The sequence below is a fragment of the Neodiprion pinetum genome, chromosome 1 (assembly GCF_021155775.2).
Source record: "Neodiprion pinetum isolate iyNeoPine1 chromosome 1, iyNeoPine1.2, whole genome shotgun sequence".
Classification (NCBI taxonomy): domain Eukaryota; kingdom Metazoa; phylum Arthropoda; class Insecta; order Hymenoptera; family Diprionidae; genus Neodiprion; species Neodiprion pinetum.
In genome coordinates, this window is record NC_060232.1 from 11693975 (window position 1) to 11718448 (window position 24474).

General features: G+C 38.5%; 2 protein-coding genes and 1 pseudogene across 2 annotated transcripts; 1 reads left to right on the forward strand and 2 right to left on the reverse strand.

Moving 5' to 3' along the window:
* Positions 1–7158: 7158 nt before the first annotated feature.
* Positions 7159–10879, reverse strand: LOC124224985 (receptor-binding cancer antigen expressed on SiSo cells). Its single transcript, XM_046637335.2, has 5 exons — positions 10567–10879; positions 10205–10450; positions 9832–9987; positions 9615–9728; positions 7159–8302 (listed from the first exon to the last, which is right to left on the reverse strand). The coding sequence occupies exons 2-5, from the start codon at positions 10367–10369 to the stop codon at positions 8111–8113; spliced, it is 627 nt and encodes a 208-aa protein (XP_046493291.1). The 5' UTR covers positions 10370–10450; positions 10567–10879; the 3' UTR covers positions 7159–8110.
* Positions 10880–14783: 3904 nt separating this feature from the next.
* LOC124218215 (cell surface glycoprotein 1-like) lies at positions 14784–16037 on the reverse strand. Its single transcript, XM_046624728.2, has one exon. The coding sequence runs from the start codon at positions 16035–16037 to the stop codon at positions 14784–14786; it is 1254 nt and encodes a 417-aa protein (XP_046480684.2).
* A 241-nt stretch (positions 16038–16278) lies between these two features.
* On the forward strand, positions 16279–19071 carry LOC124218220 (furin-like protease 2; annotated as a pseudogene).
* The last annotated feature ends 5403 nt before the right edge of the window (positions 19072–24474 follow it).

A 24474-nucleotide genomic window follows, 5' to 3' on the forward strand; every position in this document is an offset into this window, starting at 1 on the left:
GTATTCAAAATAGTGATTCACCGGCATAAATCTATGCATAAGATATCTGGAAAATTTCAGTTGTATGCAATATATTTTAAATTAAACTGTGATGTAATTTTGCGCGTCAAGTTTGCAGCTTTATACATTTTACCGTAAAGCTCCATCATCATTATTATTAATTTGGAAGGTTGACACAGGATTTGCAAAAGTTACTGATGAAAAGTCGTATTTGTCACTCGTACCTACTATTTCACTAAAGCTGATTGGAAAAAATGAAAATTTCCCAAGTTTGATATGAATGTTAGTGAATATTATAATTGAAATTTAAATGATATTTATTAGTGCAAGGTATTCAAATTATAACGTAGCAAGAGGCAGAATGACTTGCAGTTTGCGAGATATTAGTGGAAAACTTGGAAGTACGTATACGATAATACCTGTAAACAAGAAAATCATGCAAATAAGATTACTCGTCATACTTTCAAACTTGTCTTGACTTCCAGGTGACAAGTTTTGCTTGTTATATAAAATACCCGATTCGTGTATTCGATAATTTCGTCTAGAAATTAACTCATGCCACTTCGACAATCACACAATGATAAAAATTATCATATCTTTTCATAGAACCTTTACGTTTTCTAATAAAAAGAAAAAATTGCAATCTTCAATTTTCCGATTCTTTCGGTTTTTTCAAAATTTAAGAATTTTGTATGCAAATTATAGAAAATAGTCATCCATACATCTTTCAACAAGTTCACCCTTGTAGACATGTTACGTGAATTCAAAGTCTGATCATATGTGTCCAATCATTATAATGCTGTTCATACGTATGCTATTCTGGACCCGAATCTTTCAGTCAGTAATTACAATTGCATGTACAAGAAATTTATTCTTATCACATTCCGCAACAATAATTACAATAATATTCCATTCACTAAGCCTCAAATCGTAAAATAATAACTCTAACGAAGCGTTACAAATACATCATTAGTTAGACTTCAAGATGATTGGCTATCATCATCAACGTTGTAGTTTATAAAATTCTTCATAAGCCAAATCAGAAAAAAATCTTTTTTACCGCTCTGCATCGTTAAGGATCTAAATGAACTTAGTAAACAACATCTTATTCGGACCATCAGAGGAATAATAAATTTTTCTTTTCACTTTACAGGGAGGCAAATAACACAGAGGCTCTTATCGGTTCTAAAAATGGCTACTGGTAAGAAGTACTTAGTGGCCACCATCCTCGCCACTGCGATTGTTTCGATAACGATCTCAACCACAACTGCACAAGAAAACTATAATTATTATTCTGAGAAGCCAGGCTCGTGTCCGCCCGCACTTCCGGTACAAATATGTAGCAGAGGCTGCTACGTAGACGCGCATTGCCAAGGGATAGGAAAATGTTGCGCGACCACCTGCGGCGGCACAGTTTGCTCCAGGCCCGTGACGATGCGAGCCCGTCCAGCTGGTAGGTTGAAAACATTGCTGTGCAGGTCAAAGTTCAACGTCGTCATGTCGTCAATCATTAAGTTCAATAATAATCGTCGTACATTGTTTCATCACTGTCACTATCACTATCACTATACATTGTCAGAAAATTCATGGTGAAATTTCATTACACACCGAGTAGTGTAAAATTAAACATCATCGGTGTAAATCGTTCGATTCTTGACACTACGTGGTGTTAAAATCAACACCAAAATAGCGTGAACTTCTATAGAATATTTTCAGTATTAAATTTAACACCGAATTTCTAACAGTGTATCATTATATTAGTATATCAGTATGTCACTATATCACTATATCACTAATATATCATTGGATCACTATCACTATTATATACGGTCCTGAGTCGCTCTGTATATACGCACATTTCGACTCTTTGCGATAGCGAATTGATCTTAGTAAAGTTTTCTAAGATATTTTCAAGAATTATATCTTGAATGTATTATTTTTATTACTAGCTTTGGAACCATCAGTCGCTATAGCTCGTTGGGGATAGCTGTGCACGTAGAGCTCGTTTTCTATTTTATCATAAGCAATAATAAGCAATTTTTTATTGCAATAAGAATAAGCAATTTCTCAATAAAAAAGTGACAGAATGTAATCTCAAATAGTACTAAAATTTGGTCTATTGACAGAAAAATTTATGAGAGTTCAAAATAAAATGAATTGCTTCGTGAGAATTATCTCATACAGATGTACTACATGAGCAATTACACTAAGAGAAACTTTGAATAATGCTGATTACATTCACATAACTTCAAAATTTAATGTAGTTCTAAATGCTTATACATCGACAAGTGTTCTCAGGACCACAAAAATTATGATATGAACGATATATTTTTTACACATCCATCGACATCCGCGTTAATGTGACTTAAATTTACGTGTGACAGAAAAACCCGGATTTTGCCCATCGACTCCAACTGGAAGATGGGTCTGCACTCCCACTTGTTCCTCCGATGCCGACTGTCCAGGAGCTCGAAAATGCTGCAGGAACCGATGTGGAGCAATGGCTTGCCAGAAACCGGAAGAATCAGCGCCGGTACCAGCGGAAGTACCTGTTAATGCTAACCCGTACCTTGTATACATGCAGAAGTGAATGTGAATACAGCCAAGCTGCAACCAACCAATCAAGTTTAAGTGGAGTATTAACAACAGGATTGTAAAAAAATTTTATACAACATATTTTTATCGACACCTTATACTTTAATCCCGGTTTTAAAAAAAATTTCACAAATACGTATATTCACCTGCGTCAAAATGTGTTGCATGATAGAATACTAATTGCTAACATCGAGGTTTCTTCGAGTTTATCTCCGAATTTAACCCTTTCGCCTGCAATATTGTACGTCGATCAGGTCAAACGTGAGAATCACGAGTGAAAACCATGGTATTTCAACATGCAATCGACTTAGCTATTCATTATCGGTACACGCTATCGGCAGTTAAATCTCAGGCCAAGATATACTTACGCAGGTACGAACGCATCTATATCCTAGTCATTTGTAATTTATCGTGTACACTCACTGCGAGTGTAGTTGCGTGTGTGGATTTATATGATAGACGAATGAATCAATTTCTGTAACTTAAGTGACGCAATGTAATAGATTCAGATATACTTTTTCCAATACCTGCTCCGCAAGTTGGATATTTCCAAAGCCTGTGGAATGTGGGTATACTGCTCTGTTTCCGAACAGTGAGGTCAAACAAGGTTGGCGCATGCGCACAACTTAAGTGCTATATTTTACACTGGGACAGTGGTCGCCTAACTTTTAAGCCACCAAGCAATCATAATATTCGTAAATCTTACTGTGAGCTACCAAACGAAATCAGGACAAAACAAATTTTTTCTTTCTATACCACACATTTATTTATTACCTATAAACATACATTTCTAGTATATATTACATCCAATTGAATAAAATTGATTATATTGTAAAGAATTTAATAAGAAGGGTGGGAAGAAAATTTTTTTCATTCAACTACAATTAAGTTTGATGATCAAGACCATAATTTATCTAACCCCAATATTACGTACTGTATTGAAAGTTCTATAGCTCGCATACTCGAAAACAAGCATAAATTGTCAACCAAAACTTACGATTAGTTCACTTCGTCCCCTTGGAACTGCACAAAATATTTACCCAGGTGGCTCCCTTTAGTAGGTTATGGTTACTTCATGGTCGCCTTGACTGATGCTGTATTCGCACCACCACCGTCTTGTTTACAGGTCTGAAAATGACCCTAACTTGTCGGTAGTAGGTGTGACACTCATTTTGAGGTCAAATTGGTAGTTTTATCAACGGTCACGCGGATTACCACCTATGCAGGGGTGTGATATTGTGTTATATTCATGAATTATATTATTTTACAATCGTTGCTGGAAAAATACACCAAAGATTAGAATTAACGACGGTTATTCAATGCAAAATATGCAAACGATTGTATGATCAAGTAGAATGCAAATTAGTTATTTTCGAACGATCTGCCCAAAAAATATCCAATTATTTACACAAATCAATCCGGGTTAAATGAATACAAGTAATGTTATTCAATAAAATTTGTTTGTTTTTTTTTGATAATCATCATACATCATACATCATACATAGTACTAAGGTTCGAAACCAAATTTTGGATGTTCGGATGTTCGGATGTTCAGAGAGTGACGTCACCCAAAATTTTTTCTCACCTGACGTCATCGATCTATAGTAATCGTCGACGACGAAAATCAGCTAGCCAAATTCCTCAGTCCGGGAACAACCGCGCAGTAGAGAAGACGTATGAGAATCGCACTGAGCTGATTTCAAGTACCAGGTTCTCTACCTCCTGGATCCGGCGTTCCAGATCCGCTACGTGGTGAAACTCGACTTCCAGGACAAGCGCTCCGTGGTTTCTGTGCGCCAGGTCCCCTACTTGGTGAAACTCGACTTCCAGGACAAGCGCTCCGTAGTTTCTGCGCTCTAGGTACGCTACCTGGTGATATTTGACCTTCAGGGCCAGAACTCCGTAGTTCCTCATAGTTTCTGCGCTCCAGGTGATTTACCTGATGAATTGCGACTTCCAGGTCCTCTATCTGGTAAATTTCGACCTCCAGGATAAGCGCACCGTAGTTCCTGCGCCCCAGGTGATTTACCTGACGAATTACGACCTCCAAGTCCTCTACCTGGTGAATTTCGACCTCCAGGACGAGTGCTCCGTAGTTCCTGCTCAGTGCAGTGGGCAGTGAAGGCGTGAAGTATCTCATTCATTTCGTATCAATTGGTAAAACACTGATAACGAGTAAGAAAGCGCAGCGAACACACAGCTAAAAAATGTTAAAAACACAGGTTCTGGTTTTCTGGCTGTAACTTTTGATTTGTTGCTCGCAGCGTATTCGAACTGCACCCAGTCGATTTCTTGTAAAATTGCGTCGGAATAGTGCAACAAAGAATTTATTCTAGCATTTTTCAAAATCTCGAAAATTTTCGCTAAACATACAAAGCCTTTCTTTGCTTATTTTTTGACCATAAACTTGTTGCTGTTTAGTTGTTATTATTTAATTATTATAACTGTTTCCATTCAAATTAATATGTTCCAATCACTATTACTTGATTATTAGCGTTTCCGTTTTAGTTATTGTCATTACTTTGTCTCGAATATCCGATTTCATTTGTTGTCATATTAAAATAAAAATGACAACTAAATGATGAAAATGTTGCGTAAGGCATTTATACTTGAGTTCTCGCTATTGATGTTTTCCTTTGGTGGAAATATTTCGAAATGTAGAACCGTGAACTAATTGATCGTCACGACCTGATTTTCACGAAACAAATAATCAATAATACCGATCGCGGAATCGCAGGAAATCTGTTGCGCGCAGAAGGTCTTGTTCAGAATTTGTTTGCCTTTCCGAATGGAATGTCCTTTGATAAGAAATTTAAAATTGTTTTATTCAGATAGGACGATCATTCATAAATGCGATAAGCTTCGGACGATGTGGTTTTTCATTGTGAATGAGAAATTGTAAAAGATTGCCCAGGAATAATAAAATAATATTTAACTGCAAAGAATATGAACATCTCTCTCTCGTCGCCAGAAATCTCGAAAGGTACGGGGAGACATGGGTCCCCTAAACCGATAAGCTATACGGCTCAGAGCGTCCTTTGTAACAGCTCTGAGTGTGCGTTAGATCCTTCGCGGAAGTTGCTTCCGAGATTTGTTGGATCATTCACTCGTGAACAAGTAAACCGTGTGTTAACCTGGGGCCGATTTTGGCGTCGCGAGCATGGGGACGAGAGAGATGGAGGGAGAGAAACAGAGAATTAAAATTACTACCATCAGAGGAGGGTTCTTCTCTCAGAGATTCGGAATAAAATTCGGAGTCGTGATGACGCATGAAATGAAAATATTTATTCGATCCTGCGGAACCTTGATCCAAGAATACCACATTGTGGGTTACTTACCGTAGCGCTAAATAATATATAAGTAATAAATAACAAATAAATAAGTATAGATTTAATTTATACTGAAATCAAGGATTCTGGGGACATTGAGCATTATCAGTTGCGTGCGCACTCCTCCCCACTCCGCACTTGGCGATGGAAGGGGGGGTTTTCTGACCGTATGAACGATCACGCTGGAGCGAGAGCGGCCTGTCTATAGAGGACTTCGGTACTAAATATATCGTGACGATAAAGGGATTTAGAGACGAACCTTTTCTTGTTATACATATAACCCGTATAACCTCTTTCCTTAACCTAACACGAACAAAACTTTTGGTCTCAGATTCGATTTGTATGACCCTTTTCTGACTAATTCCACCTCCAGGAACTCAGAAAAATCATCGAAAAAAGGTCGGTATCAATAGCAGACAAATTACGAAGGAAATCTTTTAATAAAAATTATGTATCCACAAAAATTCTCAAGACTTTTTCGACCTTTACATATAAAAACTAGGGATTTTTTTTTTTTTATCCAAGATTAATACATCGAGTTGAAGAGCTAATATTTTACATATCATCACGTGTGATCACGTAAAATAATACAATGGCACAGCAAACAAATCGACTTTTGAATGCCAAATTATCCATATTGATTATAAATTTAATAACTGTAGTTCAAACTGACATGTTTGTATGCACTGGTTTTTGAATAAGAGTAAAAAGTATGAATTGAAAAGCGCGTGTGTGCAGCATGCGCATTGTTGCTATTCTACGTATAACACGGTTTCCTTTATAAACCGGATTTTACAGAGGCGAATCTAGGACTCATGATAATAAAACAGTTTTGGATGTGTAATACTTATTTTTTGGCATTCACACGGTTTTATACGATTCCGTAACGTATATCTAGGTATTGTATAATGGATTGATCAAATCCTGGATTAGAATAGAAACCTGTAATGGATTCTTTGGCTGCTGTTATAGCTCTGTAAATAAATCTTTAATTCATTTAATAAAAAGGCCCGCAAAGTACCAGTCACTACAAACTTTTCATTTCATCTATACTTCTTCATATTATAAATTTATTTCGATTTGTATGAACAGGAGTGTGATATATACTCAATGTACATGCCTACATTTGATGATGTACGTGACAATCCAGTTTGGTCACAATATTTTCTGTACACCAAGAAAGTATTATTGGCAATTTACAACTTTACTGTACTTGGTACAAGGATTCTGCACCTTTGGTGTTTTTTTTTTTTTTTTATTTTTTTTCTGTGTGTGTGTGTGTGTGTGTGTGTGTGTAGGTGGGGGGTTATTAATATGTGCCACTAATCTACCTTTAATATGTCATACTTGCAGTCAATTTACAATTAGTTGGGAAAAAATCAAACATCCATCAATTTTGCCAGTGCAAGTTGCATTTTGACATTGGTTAGCATCGCGCTCTTGTATGCAGATGCGGTAACTTTGGTGGTAGGGATCACGTCGCTTAATGTCCACGGATTGAGTAGTTCCTGCATCTAACATTAGAAGTACTATTGTTAAAGGATGCTGTTTCCTGATGACATTCCGTGATCACAGCAACAGACAAAGTTATAAGGAAAACTATTCAATCGGTGGACAGTTTGTGAATCCTTCCCACCAGAAAAAATTGAGCGGAGTTGCTGGACTTATATAAGGGACCGTGCACTAAATATTTTAGATGTAACTACAGCTGCCTATCTGCTGGTGAATCCTCATTAGCGTAGTTTCCCATAAGGAATCCTGGCTACAAGGAATGACGTTGAAGCTATGGTATGTTATATCTGTGACAAATTACAACAAATTGGATAATCACTCAAGTTATAGCTCAGGCTCATTATCTTGCATACAAAGTCTATAAATAATAGAATAGTAGCTTCTCGGTCAAAAACGAACGAATAATAAAATCGTCATAACATTGTCTATCAATAATCTTCATATCAACGTGAGTTGTGTGGAATGTGTTCTCAATAAATCTCACTTTTTCAGTACCTCGAAACGGTTTAAGCGATATTGTATTTGCATGTTTCAGAAAAATACGATTTTTCGGTAAATTCTACTTTTTATGTTTTTTTTTAGCTATTTTTATGTTTCCTACATTCACTTAAATTCTGTGAATCTGTAAGACTTGCCACATTTCTTATTTAATGATGTAATGCATAGATTGTCGATCAAGAAGCTATTTTTGCCCCCAATGGCTGCGGTCTTGCAGTTCGATCCATCCTTCTCTGTTGCTGTTCAAGCATTCTTTGTTGTCTCTCTTTCCGTTTCTGTTCTCTTAATGCTTCAGTCGGGTCTCCTAATTCTTTTACTGTCTCTTTTTCCCAACCAGCAGTATTATCCTCCCATTCTCCAAGTTCATTCTGGGGATTGTTGTAAGTTTTTATCAATTGAAACAATTAATCAGGCTATAAGCTAAGGCTAATGATTACTCGGGTACTTCTTTGATTGACTAAAAGATGCGAACTAAGGTAAAAACTTCAGAAATTAAAGTATCGATATTTTATGAACTATTTTTGCTATGTTTAAAAATATTGTTCCGTGTGTATTCAAATTTTATATAAACTTATGGGTTTCTAAACAACAATCTATGTTGCACATAAGTACTACTTGTCATTGTCACAATTTTCTATCGATAAAAGAATCTCATTTCAGGTTATTGTTACAGAAAAAAACATCGTAGAGTTATAAAGAATGACAAAGACATATCAATTCATCACTCTTACTTTCTTAAGGTAGTTTGAGTGTGGTGTTACATGACCAATTCATTGGCTTTTACAAGAATCAATCTTATTCTTTTCACGAACATTGATTCGATTTGAAATTTTTTGTGACATGATCATTTCAATGTTAGGAACTGCGCTTTGGTCAGCGAGGACCGATAAACTGTCATAAGAATTATTAATGAAGTAAGTAGCAAAACATAACTTCAAAGCCTGTCTTATGGCTAAATAAATAGATAAAAAATCGGTACAACGTTCATTCAGTGCTAGCTGACTGGAGCCCACTTTCCAACAATAGCACAGTCATATTACGAGAAATTTGGAATCGATTTAAAGTTTTAAGAGAGAATGTGATAGATTCTTGTAAAACCTCTTTAATCGACACCACGCTCAAAAGACCTTACCTCCTTCTATTTTTGTTAAATACTACACATTGGCAATATCTCAAAAGCATGTCTCTAATGGCATTAGATTTTTGATTGGTGGTTGATAAGTGTTTGTAATAGGAAACCTAATTTTTAAAACAGAGTTAGAAGAATGGATAATCGGAATATTAATACTTTAGACGATTTCCTAATTTCGTTTTCTCGTGTTCCAAAATCTCATCTAACAGAAATAAGTCTAATGTGTGAACTGGAAAGGAATCCCAATTGAAATTTAGAGATCTTATCAAATTGCATTTACTGTAATCGCTTTACGGGTTTCGTAATTACTAATGTAGCTATAATCACTCCTGTAACTTAAACTTTCAATGAAAACCAACTGTCTCAATGTTTGTGTATAGCCTGAGAAATATTTATTGAATACCTACAAGTTATACGGCTTGTGAAAGTCAAAACTACCTACCCTCTTAGATTGTGGAAAATCCTCAAAGATCCAAAGTTGTGCTCTATTCTACAGCTTTTATCAGCCAGTATTAAATTACTGTGACAATTGTAACTAAGATACTTACAGTGGGTACAGGATCAGCTATGACTGCAAATCTGGAAGTATTCCAGTTTTTTTCTTCCTTTGGCTTATTCTTAATAAGAATTTTTGTTTGTCTTGTTATTTTTGGTGTCATGTCCTAAAAAAGTTTCAATGCATATGGTCACAGCAGTACTAATATAATGTAAAATTTGGTAAGAACTATTTGTCATTGAGTTTGATGATTTGTTTTCAATTAATACCTCAAAGAAATCTGGTTGTGCTTCATCATTGGGGGATTCTGGTGGCTTGGACACTTGTTGTCTATACTGTTCAATTTTTGCCTGAATGATGTTTTCTGGTTTGTCTGGTACAACAACAATGGGATTATCTCCCCATTGCGTCCACTGTTCCAATTCCTGTAGACAACATTTCAAATCGTTATTTATACATCATGGCGATTTATTTTTCCACTACGTCTTACAAGTATCCAACTGTATTACAAGTTTACTTCTGTGTTTTAAAAGAAGAGCATAAAGCAGCGGCTACGCAGCAAACAAAATGAAAACAAATCACTGTTTATAAAATAGAAGCAAAAGAATAGATGAATGTCTTTGCTTTGAGTCTGATTTATACCATGTGATTATTGACGTTGTTGGGTATGACCCCAACGGCTGAAAGTGGTATGGATTCACAGGAAGATCTCCTACGTTTTCGAAAACAGCACATTGCTCGCCTGAAGACTCCAAAGATAATGAGGAATAGTGCCTTAATTCTATTCATCACATATTGAAGGGCCATCACACTAGGTTTGCCTAGGATTAGAGCTAAGCTCTAACCTAGATGTAGATTTGTGTTTAACAATATGCACAGCTCAACTAGCTACAAAAGTTAGATTGTTTTAAAAACTGCTGTGTCGTGGCAAGGTGCATGTTTCATTTGTCTCTATATCCCAGTGAATAAGGATCTGATTGTACATAAGCGTGTTAATTTCATACCGCGATTTTTCGGTGGCGACTTTCAGTCTTTAGAGAATCCTAACCAATAGTTTGTATCACGCATATCACGTATATTTAACCTAACCAAAAAGTTCAGGTCGTCATATCATCTGATTACGTGAAGTTTACTTGTTTAACGGGCTTACTTATATTTATTGTTATAATAATTTATTTATAATTGTTATAATGATTTTTAGGAATTCTGCGAAATAACAGTCGGCAAGTATTACAACTATGCATACACCGAATACATACATATATACATATCGGTATATGTATACTTATAAGATATAATATATAAATGAATGTATATCATATAATATAGATAGAAATTCGTATACGTAGTATATTGTACAGACACTTCACTGATAGTCTTTCAGGGTGCGTTCCGATCGCGGTCTTGTTACAGTGGGCCTAGGAACAGTGTGGGACACGCGTGTGCCATGCGTGTGCACCGTATGATTGGCTTCGCCAATTTCAGGAAAACGATCCCGCGAATTTCGAATTATTAGGCAACTTACATACGTTGACTGAAAAACCGTTGACTGAAGAGTATAAAGACGGTTGCCCTAATGGGCTTTGGTGTGACAAGCGAAATTTGTCGTGCGCTTGCGCCCCCTAAGATGTTCCAACGATAGAGTTGAGAACTTATTGCAGAACATCAGAGAGTTGCCAATTTCGACATAATACTGGCTGCATTCTCCTTCCGAGTAACACAGTCCTCGCAATGGTATGCGCAAGCCAGTACTTAGCCTGTGTGAACTTACTGACTTTCTAGCGGTACAAGAAATAAACACTAAAAATTCATAACAAAACGGTGATATAATTGAAGTATAGGTACCCGAGAGAAGTATGTATACATAGATCATAAATGATAATAGATCAGATATAATAATGATGCAGAAACCAAAAAGTATATAAATCTATGCGGTCCATGTACGATATTAATATATATTATCAATTGACGATTAATACATGATGCATACGATAGATTTTATATTTTTCCAGGAGACAAACTAGATGATCTACAATAATAAGGCTATAATATAAAAAAAGAAGAATTATTCATTTCGATACGGGATTCTATTCGGCACGTGCTCGATATATTCCATATCATTATTATTCATAATTCTTCCAACAACTTTTCATTTCCTGTCTCGATCTTGAATTTTCGTAGGCATTGAATCCAAACGCTGTTTTAGCTAGTCGCAAGTAAAGTATATACGTTGGGTAGACTAGCTGAATTGTTTTTCAGAAAGTGTTCCGTTAGAAGAAAATTCAGAGTAACTGTAATACATCATGGATGCGCTAATTTTGATCGTTATGAAATGGATGCTCCATGTATGAAACAGTATTTAACGCAGTGTAGTGATTGAAAGACGTAAAAAGGTGATAGTGAGAGGAAGAACGAAGCTTCTTAAAACTTTAAGTGTATTTGAACACACATTAGAAAGGTACGAGCAAAATTTTTTATTATACAACTGTCGCAGAACGGCAGCGTTATTATCTGACCCGTTAACTGAAGAATATATCTTGAGTCAACGGCTGACTATCCAAGGGCCTGGCCGCTAGAGTCTGGAATCGGCAGGAAAGCTGGAGTGCGTATTTCTTGTATGAAATGTGAAAACTAAAATCATTATACATCATATCATATCATCTTACATCATACATCATACATCATACATCACATCATACATCATCATTCATGGCGTCAAATTTCGGAACTGAAGTTTGGATGTTCGGATGTCCAGAAAGTGACGTCATCAATCTGAAATCAACTAGCCGAATTCCTCAGTCTGGAAACAACCGCGCAGTAGAGCGGACGTAGGAGAATCGCGATCCGCAGATTTCGAGTATCGGGTTCTCTACTTCCTGGATCCTGCCCTCCGGGTCCGCTTCTTGGTGTAACTCGACTTTCAGGACAAGAGCTCCGTGGTTCCTGCACTCCAAGTCCGCTACCTAGTGAAACTCGACTTACAGGACAGGAGCTCTGTAGTTTCTGCGCTGAAGGTCCACTACTAGGTGAAGCTTGACTTCCAGAACAGGCGCTCCGTGGTTTCTGCGGTCTACGTAGGCTACCTGGTAAAACTTGACTTCCAGGTCAAGCGCTCCGTGGTCCCTGCCCTCCGGGTCCGCTACCTGGTGAAACTCGACTCCCCGGACAAACGCCCCGTAGTTTCTGCGTTCAAAGTCCACTACCTGGTGAAACTTGACTTTCAGGACAAGCGCTCCGTGGTTCCGGTGTCAGTTTACAATAAATTATTCCAATTCATTTTTTGCGCAAGCCCAAATTCAGTAGCTGTCAGTGCGCTAATGAAATTTCTATAATCTTTTATAATTTTCTCATAATCTTCTTGGTTGAATGGGTCGATACTAAAATTGTAATAATCCTTACACAATATTTTTGATGTGTTCTAATACTGGAAATATTGATTAGTATTCAAGGTATAACCCAAGATCGTTAGAGGTCGTCGGAGGTGGTTGGCGGTGGTTGAACTTGGTCGAAGGTGGTTAGGGCTGGTTGCGGGTGATCGAGGTGGACGAGGAGGAGGACAAGAAAGTCGAGGAGAACAAGGTAAACGAGGAGGACGAGGATTTGTGCTCGGTGAGTTTGACATTGTTATAATATTTCATGACAATTGTCATTATATTTTATTTAAAATTTTTTAAACTTGTCCTGTTTACAAAATCTTATTTCAATTCATTTTTCGCGCAAGCACAAATTCGGTAGCTATGAATGCGGTAATAAAATTTATCGTATTATTATTACATAAATTAATTATATTAATTCTTGCACAATATTTTTGATGTGTTCTTATACTGATAATATTTATTACTATTCCAGGTATAATCCGAGGTGGTTATCGGTGGTCGCTAAAGGTGGTTGGACCTGGGCGGTGGCTGGAGGTGGTCGGAGGTGGACGAGGAGGACGAGGATTTGTGCTCGGTGAGTTTAACATTGTTATGATATTGATTGACAATTTTTCAAACTTGTCATATTTACGATAAATTATTTCAATTCATTTTTCGCGCAAGCTCAAATTCAGTGGCTATCAATGCGTTAATAATATTCAAATAATTTTTTATAATTTTCTCATGAACTTCTTGGCACAATGTGGCAATGAAAAAAGTATATTGATCCTTACGCAACATTTTTGATGAGTTCTAATACTTGAAATATTCATCAGTATTCGAGGTATAACCGGAGGTCGTCGGCAGTGGTCGTCGGAGGTGGTTAACGGTAGTTGCGGGTGATCGAACTGGACTTTCAGGACAAGCGCTCCGTGGTTCCGGTGTCAGTTTACAATAAATTATTCCAATTCATTTTTTGCGCAAGCCCAAATTCAGTAGCTGTCAGTGCGCTAATGAAATTTCTATAATCTTTTATAATTTTCTCATAATCTTCTTGGTTGAATGGGTCGATACTAAAATTGTAATAATCCTTACACAATATTTTTGATGTGTTCTAATACTGGAAATATTGATTAGTATTCAAGGTATAACCCAAGATCGTTAGAGGTCGTCGGAGGTGGTTGGCGGTGGTTGAACTTGGTCGAAGGTGGTTAGGGCTGGTTGCGGGTGATCGAGGTGGACGAGGAGGAGGACAAGAAAGTCGAGGAGAACAAGGTAAACGAGGAGGACGAGGATTTGTGCTCGGTGAGTTTGACATTGTTATAATATTTCATGACAATTGTCATTATATTTTATTTAAAATTTTTTAAACTTGTCCTGTTTACAAAATCTTATTTCAATTCATTTTTCGCGCAAGCACAAATTCGGTAGCTATGAATGCGGTAATAAAATTTATCGTATTATTATTACATAAATTAATTATATTAATTCTTGCACAATATTTTTGATGTGTTCTTATACTGATAATATTTATTACTATTCCAGGTATAATCCGAGGTGGTTATCGGTGGTCGCTAAAGGTGGTTGGACCTGGGCGGTGGCTGGAGGTGGTCGGAGGTGGACGAGGAGGACGAGGATTTGTGCTCGGTGAGTTTAACATTGTTATGATATTGATTGACAATTTTTCAAACTTGTCATATTTACGATAAATTATTTCAATTCATTTTTCGCGCAAGCTCAAATTCAGTGGCTATCAATGCGTTAATAATATTCAAATAATTTTTTATAATTTTCTCATGAACTTCTTGGCACAATGTGGCAATGAAAAAAGTATATTGATCCTTACGCAACATTTTTGATGAGTTCTAATACTTGAAATATTCATCAGTATTCGAGGTATAACCGGAGGTCGTCGGCAGTGGTCGTCGGAGGTGGTTAACGGTAGTTGCGGGTGATCGAAGTGGACGAGGCGGAGGACGAGGGGGAGGAGGACGAGGATGACGAGGATTTGTGGACTGTGAGTATAACATTTTTATAATATTCAATGGAGTGGGAGTAGGATCAGGAGTAGGAGTAGAAGTAGGAGTGGGATGAGGATCAAGAGTAGGAGTGGAAGTGGGATCGAGAGTGGGAGTAGTTTCAGGAGTAGGATCAGGTGTAGGATCAGGTGTAGGATCAGGAAAGGGATCAGGTGTCAAATCCAGAGTAGGATCAGAAGTAGGATCAGGAGTAGTACCAGGAGTAGGACCAGGAGTAGAATCAGGAGTAGGATCAGAAGTGGGAGAAGGATCAATAGGAGAAATAGGATCAGGAGTAAGAGTTGGATCAGGAGTAGGATCTGAAGTGGGATCAGGAGTAGGACCAGGAGTAGGAGTGGGATCAGGATCAAGAGTAGAAGTGGAAGTGGGATCAGGAGTAAGATCAGGAGTACGATCAGGAGCAGGACCAGGACTAGGATCAGGAGTGGGATCAGGAGTCAAATCAGAAGTAGGATCTGAAGTAGGATCAGAAGTAGGACCATGAGTAGGACCAGGTGTAGGATCAGGAGTAGAAGTAGGCGTTGGATCTGGAGCAGGAATAAGAGTAGGAATAGGATCAGGAATAAGAGTGGAAGTGGGGTCAGAAGTAGGTGTAAAAATAGGAGTAAAAGTGAGAATAGCAGTAAAAGTAGTAGTTGGAATCGGAATGGGAGTAGAAGTAGGAGTAGTAGGAGTTAATGTAAAATCAGGAGTAGGGGTGAAAGCAGTATGATTAGGAGTAGGAGAATGAGTAAAAGTAAAAGTAGAAGTAGGAATAAAAAAAGTATGAGTTGAAGTAGCAATAGAAGTAGTCGTAGTAGTAGGAGTAGGATCAGGAGTAGGTGTAGAAAAGGAAGTAGAAGTGTGGGTAGTAGTAGGATTAGGAGTTGGAGTGGGAATAGAAGTAGAAGCAGGAGTTGTAGAAGTGGCAGTAGGAGTCCTAATAAAAGTAGGAAAAGAAGTAGGAGTAGAATTAGGAGTAAAAGTAGGAGAAGGAGTAGGATCAGGATCAAGAGTGGGAGTGAGAGTGGGATCAGGAGTAGGGGTAGTCTCAGGAGTAGGATCAGGTGTAGGTCTTGTCTTTCCTGTACTCCGGCTCATCTTCTGATCACGGATATTGCTGTCTGCCTGCAACAGTGCCCCGAGGGATATTGAGAGAGTAGGTTTGAAAGGGATCAAAATCGGTCAACTCGTGGAAAGTGTTTTTTCGAGTTTTTCATTTACTTTGGGTTAAATCTTTCATAAATTCTCGAACCGGTAAACCTCGTTAGCACGCTCAACTTTAACCTTGCACTTACACTTTTCATAGCGTTAAAATTTTTAATTAAAAATTCATACTATAATGGAATTTCGCGAGATCAGCATAATTGTCATTAAAACACAATACCGAAACTCAGATTTAGAAAACGGGACGTGCATACCATACGAGGCAAACTGTGCTAGCTGCCAAAATCGTTTGGATCATTGCACTGCGTGCAAACACCACTTAGTCTTGCACGAAAACACGTGCTACGCTGCCTGTCCTAAAAACACGTACGAAACGATGGATTATAACTGCGAAGCCTGTCATGTATCCTGTAAAACTTGCAATGGCACTGGTGAAACTCAGTACATCGGTTGTCGGCCTGGACTTTATTTTTCCGAAGGTAAACTTTCATATGTTCATTTCGTTTCTGTAGTCAAATTATTCACCTCACTTTTACTTCAACAACTTGTTAGGGTCCCAGTTAGTAGTTGCAGCATCTTTGTAACTATAAGATTAATTTGCACACCGATAGGTACGTGCCTGGCTTCTTGTCCAACGGGATTTAGCCCTGATAAGAAAAGGCGAGAGTGTGTTCAGTGTCCCACGGGATGTTTGACGTGCACATCCTCCGGTTGCACCACTTGCATCCGTGACTGGAACTTGAACACCAACAGTTTCTGCGCCCCAGCGAGTCGTACGCGGTGCGACAGTACTGAATATTACGAAAACGGACGGTGCAAGAGATGCCATTCGACATGCGAGACTTGCGCCGGGCCCACTCCTGCGTCTCCTGCCAAGAGACACTGCTTCTGCAGGGTCAAATATGTGTCGCTCAATGCGAGGACGGTTACTATTCCGTCGCCCAGCCAGCTGGGAAACCTCTTTGTCTACCCTGCCTTCATACATGCAGGACCTGCACCTCCAGATTGAACTGTACCACTTGCAATGATGGACTTCAGCTGCAGAGTGGCGAGTGTAGATCTTTCTGTACTGACGGGTGAGTCGAGAAATGAATTAACCTCACGCACCATATCACGCGGACACTAATTTGATAAGGCCTTAAGACAATCTACAATATTGCTTTTATGAGTGAGGAATTCGTATAATATTGCTTTTACAGATATTACAGCGATCGTGGACAATGCGCAAAGTGTCACATGTCCTGCAGGACTTGTTCTGGACCCAGGAGAGATCAGTGTGTAACCTGCCCGAGAGGCTGGCAATTGACTGCAGGAGAATGTCATCCGGAATGTCCAGAAGGATTCTTCAGGACCAGTTTTGGATGTCAGAAGTGTCATCATTACTGCAAAACATGTAGAGGTGGTAAAATATGAGATCATTATCTAGTCTATTACTCACGGGGAACCTATATTCGTTTGGACTTTTAACGTCATTCTAATGTCAAATTGGTTTCAGCCGAAGGGCCGCTAGGGTGCACCTTGTGTCCTGCTCACTCAATGCTGGATGGGGGCCTTTGCATAGAATGTCTCAGTAGCCAATATTACGACTGGGTGACGCAACTCTGCAAAAGCTGTGACTCAAGCTGTCAGATATGTACGGGACCGGGAAAGTTTAGTTGCTTGTCATGCGCTGCTCCGTTGCACATCGACAAACTGAACAATCAATGCGTCCCTTGCTGTCCAGCTGGTATCAATAATGCCGAGGATCAAGACTGTTGTATATGTAATCCAGCAACGGGTGGGTTGAACTTATGCTTGATTCTGATAGTGAGATGTTTGATGAACCTGAACATTATTTTGTATCTCACTTACCATGTCAACATTTCATGATCCAGGTGGTTGCCGGAATAGCTCTCCAGCTGGAAAGCGGACAGTTTACCGAGACGGAGGTCGGGGGGTTTCAGATAGCTTTGGCAGAACCGAGGATTCTGCATCATTAGCTGTAACAGCAGCCACTTCGTTTGCAGTTGCTATTTGCGTTGCATCAATCGCTTTGTTAGCCGTGATATTTGTCGCTCTTTAGGATAGTCATGATTTTCATCGAATTTAGGGTTCTTGAACTAATCTTAAAATCAGAGAAGCTGTGTATGTAAAATTCATTCCATGATTATGTAACATGAAAATCAAGCACATTTATAATCACGAGAAAACCTAATCAGCCCTGCCTATGACACTTAAGACGCAATATTAATTATGCATAATATTAGACTTATACTTGTCTGTTGCATGTACAGGCCATATCTAGGGGAAGAGAGTCGACTCTCAGCTACACAAAATTGGCCGTGCAGGTGGAACCTATGGATAAAAAAAATTTTCTCTAATTGTGAATGTAGCTAATACAGCTTTAACCGTATATTGATTATGTTAATGATCTATTGTTACAAGATCGGAATTAGATAAGCTCTCTAAATACTCTTTTCTAGACTATTAATCTATATCATGTATATGTAAATATGTAATTTATATATTATATTTATATATTATATGTAATTTGTATATTATTAACCTGACGTTTTACTCTATTTGCGACAAGTTGTGAGTGTTTCTAATTTCTTGGCAATTATTTATCTACATGTATGTGTATGTATGTATATGTATACTTATGCATGTGTATATACATATATACACATGTTTGAAACTAGATTTTTACAATAAACACAGAGGTTTTAGTATATTCACATACGGATTTCTGTGAATAGGTATACTGGAACTAAAATATCCTTATCTCTAACACGGAGTACTTCGTAATTCGCATTTGTTCTTGTAACCCAATGTCCTGCATACGATGGCAAAAATCGAGATCCAACTTAACTGAGTCTCAAAGCCCTGTTGACACAAAAGCAGCTATTTGATAGAAATTATAGTTCATAGTTTACACAGCCTATTGCACGATATTTCATCATAAATATATATGTTTCAATGTATTTAGGAATAATTTATCAAATGTACAGAGGTCATGTGCAAATAATAAATGAATTCGACCGCAGTTTGATGTATTCATTAGAGTTTTAACAATAAATTTAAGCTTTGTTACTTCTGTTATTTCATTATGGATAATCAAAAACATTTCCGACTATTCGTGCTGTGGAAGCATGGGGATTAAACCAAATGTAGCAAAAGATCAGAAACAGTGTATGTAGAGTACGGGTATTTTTCTAATAATGCAAACACGTGCCGCTGGCTTAGTTTTGACGTATCTAGAATACCACGCCTTGCGAATTAGCTTTCCAGACAGAGATGAATGATGAATTTTAAGGACTGCATTATCGTTGTTGAATACTCTATGCCTCATGGGAAACGAAAATCTGTAAAGATAAAATTGATGCACCGGATCATCGTCGACTTTAACTTTTGAAATGTCCTACCATTTCCGAACACCTCCAACCATCCTATTTACCTATATTACTAGATTAGCTATGACATAAAAAGAGAAGAATTATTCATTTCGAAATGGGATTCTATTCGACACGCGCACGACGTATTCCATAACATTGATATTCCGATGTATTCCATAACATTAGTATTCATAATTATTCCAACAACTTTTCATTTGCTCTCTCGATCTTGAATTTTCATAGGCACAGAATCGAAATGCTGTTTTAGCTGGTCGCAAGTGAAGTATCTGCGTTGGGTGGAGGAGCAGAATTGTTTTTCGTAAAGTATTCGGATGGAAAAAAATTCAGAGTAACTGTAATACATCACGGATGCGCTAATTTTGATTAAGATGAAATGGATTCTCCGTACATGAGACAGTATTTAACGCAGCGTAGTGATTTAAAGACCTAAGAAGGTGATAGGAAGAGAAGGAACGAGGCTTCTTAACACTTCGAGTGTATTTTAACACACATTTGAAATGTACGAGCAAAATTTTTCATCATCCAACTGTCGCAGAACGGCAGCGTTATCAGCTGACCCGTTAACTGAAGGATATATCTTCAGTCAACGGCTGACCATCGAAGGGCCTGGCCGCTTGAGTCTGGAATCGGCAGGAGAGATAAAGTAAAATCATTATACATAAATGTGAAAACTAAAATCATTATACATCATATCATATCATCATACATCATACATCATACATCATACATCATACATCATCATACATAGTATCAAAGTTCGAAACCAAAGTTTGGATGTCGGATGTTCAGAAAGTGACGTCACCAATTTAAAATCAGCCAGCCGAATTCCTCAGTCGGGAAACAACCGCGCAGTAGAGCGGACGGATAAGAGTCGCGCTCCGCAAATTTCGAGTACCGGGTTCTCAACCTCTCGGATCCCGCGCTTTCGGTCCGCTACGATTTCGAGTACCGGGTTCTCAACCTCCCGGATCCTGCGCTTCGGGTCCGCTACGCGGTGAAACTCGACTTTCGGGATAAGCGCTCCGTGGTTCCTGGTTCATGTTTACAATAAATTATTTCAATTCGGTTTTCGCGCAAGCCGAAATTCAGTAACTGTCAGTCCGCTAACAAAATTTCTCGACTTCCAGGATAAGGGCTCCGTGGTTCCTGGTTCATGTTTACCATAAATTATTTCGATTCGTTTTTCGCGCAAGCCGAAATTCAGTAGCTGTCAGTCCGCTAACAAAATTTCTCGACTTCCAGGATAAGGGCTCCGTGGTTCCTGGTTCATGTTTACAATAAATTATTTCAATTCGTTTTTCGCGCAAGCCAAAATTCAGTAGCTGTCAGTCCGCTAACAAAATTTCTCGACATCCAGGATAAGCGCTCCTTGGTTCCTGGTTCATGTTTACAATAAATCATTTCAATTCGTTTTTCGCGCAAGCCGAAATTCAGTAGCTGTCAGTCCGCTAATAAAATTTCTCGACTTCCAGGATAAGCGCTCTTTGGTTCCTGGTTCATGTTTACAATAAATTATTTCAATTCGTTTTTCGCGCAAGCCGAAATTCAGTAGCTGTCAGTCCGCTAATAAAATTTCTCGACTTCCAGGATAAGCGCTCTTTGGTTCCTGGTTCATGTTTACAATAAATTATTTCGATTCGTTTTTCGCGCAAGCCAAAATTCAGTAGCTGTCAGTCCGCTAACAAAATTTCTCGACTTCCAGGATAAGGGCTCCGTGGTTTCTGGTTCATGTTTACAATAAATTATTTCAATTCGTTTTTCGCGCAAGCCGAAATTCAGTAGCTGTCAGTCCGCTAACAAAATTTCTCGACTTCCAGGATAAGGGCTCCGTGGTTCCTGGTTCATGTTTACAATAAATTATTTCAATTCGTTTTTCGCGCAAGCCGAAATTCAGTAGCTGACAGTCCGCTAACAAAATTTCTCGACTTCCAGGATAAGGGCTCCGTGGTTCCTGGTTCATGTTTACAATAAATTATTTCAATTCGTTTTTCGCGCAAGCCGAGTTTCAGTAGCTGTTAGTACGCTAATAAAATTTCTATAACTTTATAATCTTGTCATAATCTTTTTGGTAAAATGTGTAGACAAAAAAATTATATCAAACCTTACACATTATCTTTGATTTGTTCTCATGCTGAAAATATTTATTAGTATTCGAGGTATAACTCTAGGTGGATGGCGGTGGTCGTTGGGGGTGGTTAGGGGTGGTTGCGGGTAATCAAGGTGATTCCGGAGGAGGGGGACGAAGATTTGTGCTCGGTGAGTTTAACGGTTTTATAATATTCGATGGCAATTGTAATTATATTTCATCTAATCTTTTTCAAACTTGTCATCTTTACAATAAATTATTTCGATTCATTCTTCGCGCAAGCACAAATTCAGTAGCTATAAATGCGCTAGTGAAATTTATTCTACTATCAATTAATTAATTAATTATATTAATTCTTACACAATATTTCTGATGTGTTCTTATACTGAAAATCTTTATTATTATGGCAGGTATACCCGTGGCGGTTATCGGTGGTTGTTGAAGGTGATTGGCGGTGGTTGAAGGTGTTCGGAATTTGACGAGGAGGAGGACGAGGAGAACGAGGATTTGTGCTCGGTGAGTAAAACACTTTTATAATATTTAACGGCAATTGTAATTATATTTCATCTGAAATATTACAAACTTGTCACGTTTACAATAAATTATTTCAATTGATTTCTCGTGCAAGCACATATTCAGTGGCTTGAATAAGTTTATACAATTTATTATATTATTAATTAATTAATTAATATTCTTATAATATTAAATGGCAATTGTAATTATATTTCATCTGAAATATTACAAACTTGTCACGTTTACAATAAATTATTTCAATTCCTTCCTCGTGCAAGCACATATCCAGTAGCTATGAATAATCTTATACAATTCATTATATTACTCATTAAGTAATTAATTATATTAATCCTTATAAAATATTTTTGATGTGTTCTCATACTGAAAATATTTATTACTATTCCAGGTATAACCCGAGGTGGTTGGCGGTGGTTGGAGGTGGACGAGGAGGAGGACGAGGACCAGGAGGAGGACGAGGTGGACGAGGAGGAGGACGAGGTGGCCGAGGAGGCGGCGGGGTGGGTCGTGGGAGAGGAGGGGAGGGGCGGGGGTGGGAAGGGGGAGGGGCAGGGAAGGGAAGGGAAGGGGGAGAGGTGGGTGGGGCGGGGGGGAGGGGCGGGGAGGGGAAGGGAAGGGAAGGGAGGGGAAGGGGAGGGAGGGCGGGAGGGCGGGAGGGAGGGCGGGAGGGAGGGAGGGAGGAAGGGAGGGAGGGACGGGGGGGTGCGTGGCATGCTCTATTAACTTTAACGGGCTCGCACTGACATCCGGCCTCCCTCCCTCCTTCCCTCCCTCCCTCCCTCCCTCCCGCCCTCCCGCCCTCCCTCCCCTTCCCCTCCCTTCCCTTCCCTTCCCCTCCCCGCCCCTCCCCCCCGCCCCACCCACCTCTCCCCCTTCCCTTCCCTTCCCTGCCCCTCCCCCTTCCCACCCCCGCCCCTCCCCTCCTCTCCCACGACCCACCCCGCCGCCTCCTCGGCCACCTCGTCCTCCTCCTCGTCCACCTCGTCCTCCTCCTGGTCCTCGTCCTCCTCCTCGTCCACCTCCAACCACCGCCAACCACCTCGGGTTATACCTGGAATAGTAATAAATATTTTCAGTATGAGAACACATCAAAAATATTTTATAAGGATTAATATAATTAATTACTTAATGAGTAATATAATGAATTGTATAAGATTATTCATAGCTACTGGATATGTGCTTGCACGAGGAAGGAATTGAAATAATTTATTGTAAACGTGACAAGTTTGTAATATTTCAGATGAAATATAATTACAATTGCCATTTAATATTATAAGAATATTAATTAATTAATTAATAATATAATAAATTGTATAAACTTATTCAAGCCACTGAATATGTGCTTGCACGAGAAATCAATTGAAATAATTTATTGTAAACGTGACAAGTTTGTAATATTTCAGATGAAATATAATTACAATTGCCGTTAAATATTATAAAAGTGTTTTACTCACCGAGCACAAATCCTCGTTCTCCTCGTCCTCCTCCTCGTCAAATTCCGAACACCTTCAACCACCGCCAATCACCTTCAACAACCACCGATAACCGCCACGGGTATACCTGCCATAATAATAAAGATTTTCAGTATAAGAACACATCAGAAATATTGTGTAAGAATTAATATAATTAATTAATTAATTGATAGTAGAATAAATTTCACTAGCGCATTTATAGCTACTGAATTTGTGCTTGCGCGAAGAATGAATCGAAATAATTTATTGTAAAGATGACAAGTTTGAAAAAGATTAGATGAAATATAATTACAATTGCCATCGAATATTATAAAACCGTTAAACTCACCGAGCACAAATCTTCGTCCCCCTCCTCCGGAATCACCTTGATTACCCGCAACCACCCCTAACCACCCCCAACGACCACCGCCATCCACCTAGAGTTATACCTCGAATACTAATAAATATTTTCAGCATGAGAACAAATCAAAGATAATGTGTAAGGTTTGATATAATTTTTTTGTCTACACATTTTACCAAAAAGATTATGACAAGATTATAAAGTTATAGAAATTTTATTAGCGTACTAACAGCTACTGAAACTCGGCTTGCGCGAAAAACGAATTGAAATAATTTATTGTAAACATGAACCAGGAACCACGGAGCCCTTATCCTGGAAGTCGAGAAATTTTGTTAGCGGACTGTCAGCTACTGAATTTCGGCTTGCGCGAAAAACGAATTGAAATAATTTATTGTAAACATGAACCAGGAACCACGGAGCCCTTATCCTGGAAGTCGAGAAATTTTGTTAGCGGACTGACAGCTACTGAATTTCGGCTTGCGCGAAAAACGAATTGAAATAATTTATTGTAAACATGAACCAGAAACCACGGAGCCCTTATCCTGGA